At 41.8% G+C, this 12,638-nt stretch overlaps 1 protein-coding gene across 4 annotated transcripts in view; it reads right to left on the bottom strand.

Annotated features, from left to right (window-relative positions):
• LOC120024892 (transcriptional enhancer factor TEF-1-like) overlaps positions 1–12,638 on the bottom strand; it is a 62,661-nt gene that overhangs the window by 5,384 nt on the left and 44,639 nt on the right. For 2 of the 4 annotated variants that reach the window (XM_038969238.1, XM_038969240.1), the window contains 7 exons: positions 11,508–11,570; positions 6,922–6,933; positions 2,971–3,105; positions 2,651–2,697; positions 2,258–2,319; positions 1,942–2,066; positions 517–690 (listed from right to left, as the gene is read on the bottom strand). In XM_038969238.1, the coding sequence (XP_038825166.1) occupies positions 517–690; positions 1,942–2,066; positions 2,258–2,319; positions 2,651–2,697; positions 2,971–3,105; positions 6,922–6,933; positions 11,508–11,570 (618 nt within the window). Of the gene's footprint in view, positions 1–516; positions 691–1,941; positions 2,067–2,257; positions 2,320–2,650; positions 2,698–2,970; positions 3,106–6,921; positions 6,934–11,507; positions 11,571–11,661; positions 11,725–12,638 lie in introns of all 4 variants that reach the window. The other 2 variants (XM_038969241.1, XM_038969242.1) reach the window with 2 other exon arrangements.

The raw sequence follows: 12,638 nt of genomic DNA, 5'->3' as shown, positions 1-12,638 counted from the left end.
CTAAAATACATGCAATGTTTAAACAGCCATTAAGAGTGCAACCAGGTCACTCCATTGTTTTGAGATATTACACTGAATTAGCGAGCGCTTTGATCACAAGTTCCCTGCTATGCGAGGCCAGATATAGCAACATGCATTCTGCAGCCATCTTCAGTGTTTAGCCTCTGATTAAACCCATTCACTAGAGATGAAACCAAACAAATTCAGTTTTCTCTGGGTTGTAAAACAGGAAATGCTTTATACCACAGAAACAACATGAGAAATGATATACAATATATCTTTATGGAGATACTAATGTAGAACACAATGCATTAAATCTCACCCGTTTCATTTCACAAGCTAATTAATAGTAAGTAGTTCTGTGAACATATTTGTTTAAATATCTGTTTGAGTTTATTTTTCTTCTCCATATCTTTTCTTACCTCTTTCTTCATACAAACACGCTGGCCTACTGTACACACTCAAGTGCTATTCAGTCACCAGACCAGTGCAGATACTTTGCAACACGACACTCACCCAAAATTTTATGAGGAAGAAGGCATTCTGGGGACCCTTGCCAAAGAGCTCCTTCAGTCCTCCTTTCTTTTCAGGGAATTTGTCATAAATCTGACGAATGTCCACTGACTCCAGCAAGGCATCGCTGTAGGAGTGGTTCGTCTGTCCGATGTGCACAAAGAGGTGCTTGTTGTACTGAAAGACAGTAAACATGAGGATCTTACAGAGCTAATATCAAAAAGACACGTATGTAAATCATTAAAAAATGCTTTTGAGTATTGATCTCTCAGTTTATTGCTGTTCTCTTTTCAATAACTGTAGAACATCTGGCTGGCTGAGATCCTCAGAAAAACGATTCTAATTTACAGTACCAGTCAGTCTGTTCTCCATGTGTATGAGATATAAAAATATAAATAAGATATATAGTCATAAGACAAAAAGGAGGAATGCCAGCAAATCCGGGAATATCTTCACAATTAAATCTGTACTATTGTCCTAATGCTCTGGTTGTGAGAGAGTCAAATCTTATCATGAGGGTTATTTCAAAGTCACTGTTGCCCTTTACTTCAGTACCAGAGTGCTGCATGGCCTCTCCAGCCTAGCCTTAAGGCCATGTAACCATCTCAAATATTCAGCTAAATACAAGATTAATGGCTGTTGTCATGCGATATCAATAACAAAATAAAATTCTCGGGGGGATGCAGACAAACCAAGACAAATCGCTCACGTCCAAACCAAACAATAAAGAATGTGAGGCATGAGCTTAGGGCTGCTGGTCTGTGTGCCTTTTCACATGACGTGACATGGGTCTGTGGTCCATCTTACTTTTCCTAATCCCCGTGTTCTGTGTGTGTATGGTCGGTCAGAACTAGTGAACGGAATTCAATCTAGTGTGTGCATTCATTCTCGTCTCTTTGATCCTCGACAGTGTGCAGCTAGACCCTCTGTGTGGTGAGAGGGGGCCAGAACTGGCTGATAAGAGCTGGAAATGACTGACAGCTATGTCTCATGAGAGCGCCCATGAATACGGACAATACCCTCCCTATCTTGACATGCTTTTACATGCTTTCATGAAAAACAAGAGCTATAAGAGCGAGCGGGTATTTTTTCCCTCAACATTAAAACCACATAAAAAACCCTGAGGTAGTGCCAGTCTGGATACAGTGAATAGGTCAGTGGCAGTGTGTAGTGGTGTAGAGTGGTGATGAGTTTCCTGGTAGAGTGGTACATGCAAGATACATATGCAGTGGTGATGAGTAGTGGCAGATAGCCTAGTGGTTAAGAGCGTTGGGCCAGTAACCAAAAGGTTGCTGGTTCTAATCCCTGAGCTGACTAGGTGAAAAACCTATTGATGTTCCCTTGGGCAAGGCACTTAACCCTGATTGCTCCTGTAAATCACTCTGGATAAAAGTGTCTGATAAATGAGTATGGGGCCCTGATACTCACTGAGTCTTGGTCTCTCTGCTGCTCAAGGAAGGCAGAGAACTCCACCAGCCGGAGCTTGGATGTCCCGATGGAGCGGCCATGCCACGCTGGGACTGTGGAGGCTGGGGCTGACGTGGGCTCATAGCCTGCAACACAACCACCATGAGCAACACTCAGATAACATAACTCTCTCTCTGACATATCATCAAACTGAATTGTATCTCCATAACTCATTATAATGAGTAATTATAATTTTAAACAACGCTACAGGTCTACATATAAAAAAATATAAAAAAATAAAAAGGAAATTGGTTGTAAGCATGAGTGAAAGCCTTACTGGAAATCGTTGTTGTTACTCCTGGCTGGATAGGATATGCTTGTTGGGTGAACGGCTTGATGCTAAAACAGAGGGAGGATCCCATTAGAAAAATGCAATGGTCTGGAACATCTACAGAGCAACATATTGAATATATCACTACTGACAAGCAGCGAGGAAGAAAGAAGGCTGACTGAAGTATTTGTACGAGAGCCCATTCATTTCTATCTCTGGAACATATAGACCCTTCAACCGCTGCACCCACAAAGAAAATATTGGCGAGTACGTGACATAGAGAGCGACGGAGCGAGAGAGTGAGCGGAACAGCAAGAGGGTGACAGAGAGAAACAGAGAGGGAGCGAAATGGAAAACAGTCACGTTGCATGTTTTCTGAGAATAGAACACGATACTCACTCTTGTGATGATCCAGGTTGGGCTGTCGATATCATGCCCTGCCAAAACTAGAGAATTAGATATATCAATACAAAACATCCAAACACATCACCAAAAAATACTTCCAAGCAGCACAATTAACACATGTAGTTATCTCGACTAGCATTCGTTTTGATTGTGTGCTTATCAGATGTGGTCAGTTTCCATAAAGCCCTGGTGTGTGTAATGTGATTTGGATGGGACGTCAGCTGTGTTGGCTGGGGAGCAGGGGGCCTGGTGGCTGCCCTCTGTGGTGTGTTGGTCTGAGTGGACCGATAGTGGGTTGCCGACGGGCCTCTTACCCCTGCCGCTCCGGGGAAGGCTGGGCGCGGGATGCCTGGCAGGCCCAGCTTGTTGTGGATGGCGGTAGCAGAGACGATCTGAGCCGAGGACATGGAGGCCATGCTTTGGAGGGCTTTGTCCTTCACGGTCTGATCCTTCAACAGCCATCACAAAAGGCATCAGCACTCATAGACGGCAAGATGGAGGACATAGAACAGTGATAACAACAGCCACACTTCTAAACACACAAGCACACACACTCGCCTCCAACAACGACGGACAGCATGCATGTTAAAAGCAAACATATTGCGGCAGCCATTAAAGAAGTGGATTGTTTCAAAGGAATGTGCCACAGAGGAAAGTGAAAATTAAATTCCTGTATAAAATGGTAAGTCCGGGTATGCACTTAATAAAATCACGTTTCCTTGTTGACTAATCTATCTCTAACACACTTCCTACCATGCAGAATAGGTAATAGAGTGAGTAATAATAACTCCTTTCTCCGTTATTCCTTGAATATAACATAATTCAATAGTTCTTATGTCAAGGTTGGATTTGTCTGCCTGACAGAACACAGTTAACCATACAAAGAGAATGACTAAATTAAGTCTGAAGGACGAAAGCTTTGGTTAAGAGTTCCTTTCATGGCTCCTCTCACCAAGTCCCCACACTCTTCTCCTTATGACCTAAACTGGGATATGCTTAACACCCCGGCCGTCCTATAATCTAAGCTAGATGCCCTCAATCTCACACAAATGATCAAGAAACCTACCAGATACAACCCTAAATCCGTAAACACGGGCACCCTCATAGATATCATCCTGACCAACCTGCCCTCTAAATACACCTCTGCTGTCTTCCACCAGGATCTCAGTGATCACTGCCTCATTGCCTGCGACCGTAATGGGTACGCGGTCAAACGACCACACCTCATCACTGTCAAACGCTCCCTAATAAAACACTTGGCCTGGCCTGGGTATCCTGGAAGGATATTGACCTCATTCCATCTGTAGAGGATGCCTGGTTATTATTTAAAAGTGCTTTCCTCACCATCTTAAATAAGCATGCCGCATTCAAAAAATGTAGAACTAAGAACAGATATAGCCCATGGTTCACTCCAGACTTGACTGCCCTTGACCAGCACAAAAACATCCTGTGGAGTACTGCATTAGCATCGAATAGCCCCCGCGATATGCAACTTTTCAGGGAAGTTAGGACAGGTAGTTAGGCTAGCTTTTCAAACAGAAATTTGCATCCTGTAGCACAAACTCCAAAAAGTTCTGAGACACTGTAAAGTCCATGGAGAATAAGAGCACCTCCTCCCAGCTGCCCACTGCATTGAGGCTAGGAAACACTGTCACCACCAATAAATCTACAATAATCAAGAATTTCAATAAGCATTTTTCTACGGCTTATTTCCACCTGGCTACCCCTACCCATACCACTACCCCGGTCAACAGCTCTGCACCCCCCACAGAAACTTGCCCAAGCTTCCCCCATTTCTCCTTCACAGATAGCTGATGTTCTGAAAGAGCGGCAAAATCTGGACTCCTACAAATCAGCTGGGCTAGACAATCTGGACACTCTCTTTCTAAAATTATCCGCCACAATTGTTGGAGACCCTATTACTAGCCTGTTCAACCTCTCTTTCGTATCGTCTGAGATCCCTAAAGATTGGAAAGCTGCCGCGGTCATCCCCCTCTTCAAAGGGTGAGACACTCTAGACCCAAATTGTTACAGACCTATAATCTATCCTACCCTGCCTTTCTAAAGTCTTCGAAAGCCAAGTTAACAAACAGATCACAGACCATTTCGAATCCCACTGTACCTTCTCCGCTATGCAATTTGGTTTCAGAGCTGGTCATGGGTGCACCTAAATGATATCATAACCGCCATCGATAAAAGACGATACTGTGCAGCAGTCTTCATCGACCTGGCCAAGGCTTTCGACTCTGTCAATCACCGCATTCTTATCGGCAGACTCAACAGCCTTGGTTTCTCAAATGACTGCCTCGCCTAGTTCACCAACTACTTCTCAGAGAGAGTTCAGTGTGACAAATCGGAGGGCCTGGTGTCTGGACCTCTGGCAGTCTCTATGGGGGTGCCACAGGGTTCAATTCTCGGGCCGACTCATTTCTCTGTATACATCAATGATGTTGCTCTTGCTGCTGGTGATTCTCTGATCCACCTCTACGCAGACGACACCATTCTGTTTACTTCTGACCCTTCTTTGGACACTGTGTTAACAAACCTCCAGACGAGGAGCTTCAATGCCATACAACACTCCTTCAGTGGCCTCCAACTGCTCTTGAATGCAAGTAAAACTAAATGCATGCTCTTCAACCGATCGCTGCCCGCACCCGCCCATCCGTCTGACTAGCATCACTACTCTGGACGGTTCTGACTTAGAATATGTGGACAATTACAAATAACTAGGTGTCTGGTTAGACTGTAAACTCTCCTTCCAGACTCACATTAAGCATCTCCAATCCAAAATTAAATCTAGAATCGGCTTCCTATTTCGCAACAAAGCATCCTTCACTCATGCTGCCAAACATACCCTCGTAAAACCTACTATCCTACCGATCCTCGACTTCAGCGATGTCATTTACAAAATAGCCTCCAACACTCTACTCAGCAAATTGGATGTAGTCTATCACAGTGCCATCCGTTTTGTCACCAAAGCCTCATATACTACCCAACACTGCGACCTGTATGCTCTCGTTGGCTGGCCGTCGCTTCATATTCGTTGCCAAACCCACTGGCTCCAGGTCATCTATAAGTCTTTGCTAGGTAAAGCCCCGCCTTATCAAAGCTCACTGGTTACCATAGCAGTACCCACCCGTAGCACGTGCTCCAGCAGGTATATTTTACTGGTCATTCCCAAAGCCAACTCCTCCTTTGGCCGCCTTTCCTTCCAGTTCTCTGCTGCCAATGGCTGGAACGAATTGCAAAAATCACTGAAGCTGGAGACTTATATTTCCCTCACTAACTTTAAGCATCAGCTGTCAGAGTAGCTTACAGATCATTGCACCTGTACACAGCCTATCTGTAAATAGACCACCCAACTACCTCATCCCCATAATGTTATTTATTTTTTTGCTCCTTTGCACCTCAGTATCTCTACTTGCACTTTCATCTTCTGCACATCTATCACTCCGGTGTTTAATTGCTAAATTGTAATTATTTTGCCACTATGGCCTATTTTTTGCCTTACCTCCCTAATCTTAATACATTTGCACACTCTGTATATAGATTTTTCTATTGTGTTATTGACTGTACATTTGTTTATCCCATGTGTAACTCTGTGTTGTTTGTGTCACACTGCTTTGCTTTATCTTGGCCAGGTCGCAGTTCTCAACTGGTCTACCTGGTTAATTTTTATTTTTTTTATACAAAAAAATAAAGGCTTCAGCTCAATACAGTACATGAGGACTACTCTCAGCCTTTGTGTATCAGAAACAATTTAATCACATTTAATTTAATGTTGATATCAAGCATGGTTAATTAATCGATAGCAGGAGTAGTGAGTTAAGGAGTTAGTGGCTGAGGGAACGATGGAAAAATACTCGCTAGCATCAGTTCCACTCAGTAGTCTGCTATATACCATCCAGCTAAACCCTATCTATGGCATTCTGTTTCTACTGTGTTAACACAGCAGCACAAACAAACAGAAATTTAGTTTCTTATCACAACACAAGTAGAGCAGTATACAGTATGACTTCTGACCCATCCCTACAGAACTAGGATCCCCATGAGAACACATGCAGAAGCTGAGGGTAAGCATGCTGGCAAGAGCTGTACAGTATCTGTAGATGGAGTGGTGTGAAGCTATGACAGAGGCCCACAGACTAGACAGTCACTGGGCTGCAGCAGCAGCTATGGTACTATAGCAGAAGCAAAGATACTCAAGCAGCTGACAGGTCTGGCAAGAGCAGAGCCAGGAGCTTGGACGGATAATTGATACTTACCATGCTTGTAACCTGAATGCAAACAAACAAGGTTTTATTGTAATTTTACAATCTATCTGGACAACAATCCCGCTTTAGCAAAATGTAAAAATGTATGTTTAATGAATCAGCATTTTCATTTCAATGATCCAACACACAATACCCTGATAACAAAGAGCATTTCTAGAAATCACTTTAATCAATTTAACAATGTAGGTGAAAGTTGTATGATTTCATTCAATTAATCAGATTTCAGTTAATCAGATTTGATTATAATAATGCTTGCAAAATTATATGAATTCTATTGAATCATATTTTAGGACATTATATCCTTTGGTCGTAACAAAAATGTAATAAAACCTAGACTAACAAAATACCATTGTTAAATAGCATAAAATATTCAAATGTGTATTCAAAGCAAACTGCACTTTGAAGTATTCATGCCATGTCCTCTGTCAAAACATTACACTGAAATAATGTATCGGTACAGGAACCTCAGACTCATTAATCAACTAGCACTGCTGTCACACTGAAACGTGGATAATAATAATGTGGGGTGGAACATTTTGGAGAATGTGGTGGACTTGGAATGTCTGAGGATTTGATCACTATGGTCAGCTATGGTTTGAGAGAAGTAGCACAAAGAATGGCACCATAATGACTGTCATTTCACTCAACATGTCTCAGATAAGAAAAGAGACAGAGCAGATTTACAGAGATGTTCCCTGTAAAATGGAGGGGGACGCGTGCCTTTCTCTTTGCTGCTGATCTCTAATTTGCTTTAGATGAGAGTAGACAGAGACCCGTACAAAAGATGGCTGTTTTAACTCAGACAGCCGCAGTGTGCCTGAAAGACCAGGCATTCACAGCTGGCTGATGAACACACACACACACACACACACACACACACACACACACACACACACACACACACACACACACACACACACACACACACACACACACACACACACACACACACTAATGAGGGGTCATTAATCCATCTGAACACTGGGAACAGGGGAAAGTCAAAAGATGTAGTCATCCCCTCATAAAGACGAGAGAGAAAGAAATCTGGTCCTTAAACACACATACATTACCAAATGACCCTTGTAAAAATGTTTTGAATTACAGGTACATGTATTACAAGATTACACCTTTCACAATATATTTCTTTTCACAAGACATTTTTGAAAAGGTATATTTGGTGTTAGCACATGATTTTCAACACATTGCTATTGGTAAAATGAGTCACAGAGGAAGAATGTAATAGGACAGCTACACATGTACACAGAGAAAAGAAGGCAACTGATAGCCATGTCAATGTGATAGCCTAGAGTTATCAATATGGAGGGTTGGCACAACAGCAGAGGGCAGATGAGATGCTGCTTCCTCTTGTTCTTAACTCAGCATTGACAGGGGAAGATGATTAGGTTAAAACAGCAACAACAAAAGAGAGGCAAAGGTTTTTTCATAGACCACCCTTAGTCTTTGAACCTAAACCCTTTTAACATGCAGCACATCAGTGGCTGATAGTGTGTCTGCTTATGACATGTAAACAGAGTTCTGCTGATGACCTCTGAACTCCAGCTCTCAGCCACTCACCAACAGCCAATGCATCTTGCCAACATGCTTTCCCACATACAGTACAGATAACACCAGTACCAAACTCTGATTCTGGGTTCACATTGTCATGCCAAACAGAAAGAAAGAAGCAACAAAGTCTACAAACTGTGAGCGCCATTTGCTTTGAGGGTTTTATAAGGATCCAACGCAGTTGGGCTCATTTTAATTTAACTCTCTGGATGTCTGGACAAACATGAACATATTTTTCTTGACAAAAAATACAGAAGAAAGTGAAATTCTTTAAGCTCTTTTTAAGAGTGTCCACTCTGAGCTCTGTGGAACAGATTTAGAATATTTAGCAAGCCTTGCTCTCGTGAGAATATTGAATTTCTCATTCACATTATATCTATATATGCTCCCGAGTGGCGTAGCGGTCTAAGGCACTGCATCTCAGTGCTAGAGGTGTCACTACAGACTAGAGGTCGACTGATTAATCGGAATGGCCGATTAATTAGGGCCGGTTTCAAGTTTTCATAACAATCGGTAATCTGCATTTTTGGACACCGTTCATGGCCGATTACATTGCACTCCACGAGGAGACTGCGTGGCAGGCTGACTACCTGTTATGCGAGTGCAGCAAGGAGCCAAGGTAAGGTGCTAGATAGCATTAAATGTATCTTATAAAAAACAATCAATCTTAACATAATCACTAGTTAACTACACATAGTTGATGATATTACTAGTTTATCTAGCTTGTCCTGTGTTGCATATAATAGATGTGGTGCCTGTTAATTTATCATTGAATCATAGCCTACTTCGCCAAACGGGTGATTAAACAAAAGCATTCGCGAAAAAAGCACTGTCGTTGCACCAATGTGTACCTAACCATGAACATCAATGCCTTTCTTAAAATCAATACACAAGTATATATTTTTAAACCTGCATATTTAGTTAATATTGCCTGCTAACATTAATTTCTTTTAACTAGGGAAATTGTGTCACTTCTCTTGCGTTCTGTGCAACAGAGTCAGGGTATATGCAGCCGTTTGGGCCGCCTGGCTCGTTGCGAACTGTGTGAAGACTATTTGTTCCTAACAAAGACAGCCAACTTCGCCAAACGGGGGATGGTTTAACAAAAGCGCATTTGCGAAAAAAGCACAATCGTTGCATGAATGTACCTAACCATAAACATCAATGCCTTTCTTAAAATCAATACACAGAAGTATATTTTCATATTTAGTTAAAAGAAATCCAGGTTAGCGGGCAATATTAAACTAGGGAAATTGTGTCACTTCTCTTGCGTTCATTGCACGCAGAGTCAGGGTATATGCAACAGTTTGGGCCGCCTGGCTCGTTGCGAACTAATTTGCCAGAATTTTACGTAATTATGACATAACATTGAAGGTTGTGCAATGTAACAGGACTATTTAGACTTATGGATGCCACCCATTAGATAAAATACGGAACGGTTCCGTATTTCACTGAAAGAATAAACGTTTTGTTTTCGAAATGATAGTTTCTGGATTTGACCATATTAATCACCTAAGGCTCGTATTTCTGTGTGTTATTATGTTATAATTAAGTCTATGATTTGATAGAGCAGTCTGACTGAGAGGTGGTAGGCAGCAGCAGGCTCGTAAGCATTCATTCAAACAGCACTTTCGTGCGTTTGCCAGCAACTCTTCGCTGTGCTTCAAGCATTGCACTGTTTATGACTTCAAGCGTATCAACTCCCGAGATTAGGCTGGTGTAACCGATGTGAAATGGCTAGCTAATTAGCGGGGTGCGCGCTAATAACGTTGCAATCGGTGACGTCACTCGCTCTGAGACCTTGAAGTAGTTGTTCCCCTTGCTCTGCAAGGGCCGCGGGTTTTGTGGCGCGATGGGTAACAATGCTTCGAGGGTGGCTGTTGTCGATGTTTTCCTGGTTCGAGCCCAGGTAGGGGCGAGGAGAGGGACGGAAGCTATTCTGTTACACTGGCAATACTAAAGTGCCTATAAGAACATCCTATAGTCAAAGGTATATGAAATACAAATGGTATAGAGAGAAATAGTCCTATAATAACTACAACCTAAAACTTCTTACCTGGGAATATTGAAGATTCATGTTAAAAGGAACCACCAGATTTCATATGTTCTCATGTTCTGAGCAAAGAACTTAAACGTTAGGTTTTTTACATGGCACATATTGCACTTTTACTTTCTTCTCCAACACTTTGTTTTTGCATTATTTAATCCAAATTGAACATGTTTCATTATGTATTTGAGGCTAAATTGATTTTATTGATGTATTATATTAAGTTAAAATAAGTGTTCATTCAGTATTCTTGTAATTGTCATTATTACAAATAAATACTTTTCTTTTTGTTTCTCTCGGGCGATTAATTGGTATCAGCTTTTTTTGGTCCTCCAATAATCGGTATCGGTATTTAAAAATCATAATCGGTCGACCTCTACTACAGACACCCTGGTTTGAATCCAGGCTGTATCACAACGGGCTGTGACTGGGAGTCCCCATAGCGCAGCGCACAATTGGCCCAGCGTCGTCCGGGTTTGGTCGGTGTAGGCCATCATTGTAAATAAGAATTTGTTCTTAACTGACTTGAATAGTTAAATAAATAAAAACATTTTAAAATTCGATCTATTTTCAGACTTGCATTATGGACACTAGTAATACTAAATCTTATATTGTTCACAACCCTAAAATATAGTTCTTAAGTTGTTAAACAGATCCTTACAATTGTTTTCAAAGCAAATTCACTTATTGTTCAATGACAATAAAGAAAATAGAAATAAAACACTTAAGGAGAGGTGTGTGTGTGTGTGTGTGTGTGTGTGTGTGCGTGTGCGTGTGCGTGTGCGTGTGCGTGTGTGTGTGTGTGTGTGTGTGTGTGTGTGTGTGTTATATTATGAATTCTAATCATAAGCAGGGGATCTAGGCTACGGGAATCAGAGCGTCAGGCATTCACTCTGTTACCACGGGAAACAGGAAGTAAGACGACGCACAGCAACCACAAGCCCAAAAGCAGAAAAGCGCATACCTTTAGCTTGGAATGAAACTCACGAGATTTCCTTCTGGCAAGAACCTGAATGTGACTAGACACCTGCGGGGTAGGGGAGGGGAGGAAAACAAAGGAACAGCCTGTAACCATGGCGATGAAAAGCCCCCCTGCAACTGGGCAAAGCCAGACGTACCTTGATGGCAGCTGAGATTTCTCGAACTTTCTTTCTTGCTAAGACCTGTATGTGACTAGACACCTCCATTTTTTAAAACAAAAGAAGAGAGAAAAAACAAGAAAACCAAAAATACAAAAAGGATTACACATCTCTTTGTTGAGAACACTTCAGGGGGATTTGAGCTGCCCAATAGGATAATAGAAGCATCTCCAAGCCACACACCAAGCTCACAGCCACAAAGCATTGTGTTGCCTGTTGTTGTCACTTAAGTGAGCTGATTAAGAAGGATGCAGGCCTCTTTAGCACACATTAACAGGGCGCAGATGTGATCGACTGTGTACTGAATGAGAATCGGCCAGTCTTGTATTCTTAAGGGAGCCGGATAAGTCGTTTCAGAGGCCCATGCTGCTTTCAACATTCACACAGACTTGGAAATATGTCATGCTTTTGTATAAAATATTCAGTAGTGTAAATGGTTGGCTATAGTAAGATAATGTGTGGTCAGTCTGTATTTCTAACGGGGGAGGGACGAACACTTGGTCTGAGGGGGATTTCCTTCCTCTCCTCTCGGTCTTAATTAGGCCAATCACTCACAAGTGGCTGTTGAGGCAGTTCACCAGGGAATGATCAACGCCTAAAAGCATGTCTGTTAATAGGGGGAGCAGGGTGATGGGGAAGTACTTCGTTCCAGCAAAATAAGATTACAATTACAATTCAATCTGATATTCCTTATTGTAATCAACCTATGTCTTGATATTGTTTAAACAGTGAATGTGGAAGTAATCATTATATTTCAAATGATGTTAATTAACTCATAGATTACCATTATTTCTGATTGAGACTGATTTCTTAACATCTCAACACTTCAATAATTAAATATCAAATATTTGTGTTTTTTGGTTGTATCATAAATTATATTACAGCAGGCAAACAACCTTCTATCTTGTGTGATTCCCCATTGAGAGAGTGAATTACAGAGACATAGCACACATGAC

Source organism: Salvelinus namaycush, chromosome 30, assembly GCF_016432855.1.
Source record: "Salvelinus namaycush isolate Seneca chromosome 30, SaNama_1.0, whole genome shotgun sequence".
NCBI classification, from domain to species: Eukaryota; Metazoa; Chordata; class Actinopteri; order Salmoniformes; family Salmonidae; genus Salvelinus; species Salvelinus namaycush.
Note: the sequence above shows the minus strand (reverse complement) of the source record. Positions and strands in the feature narration are given on the sequence as shown.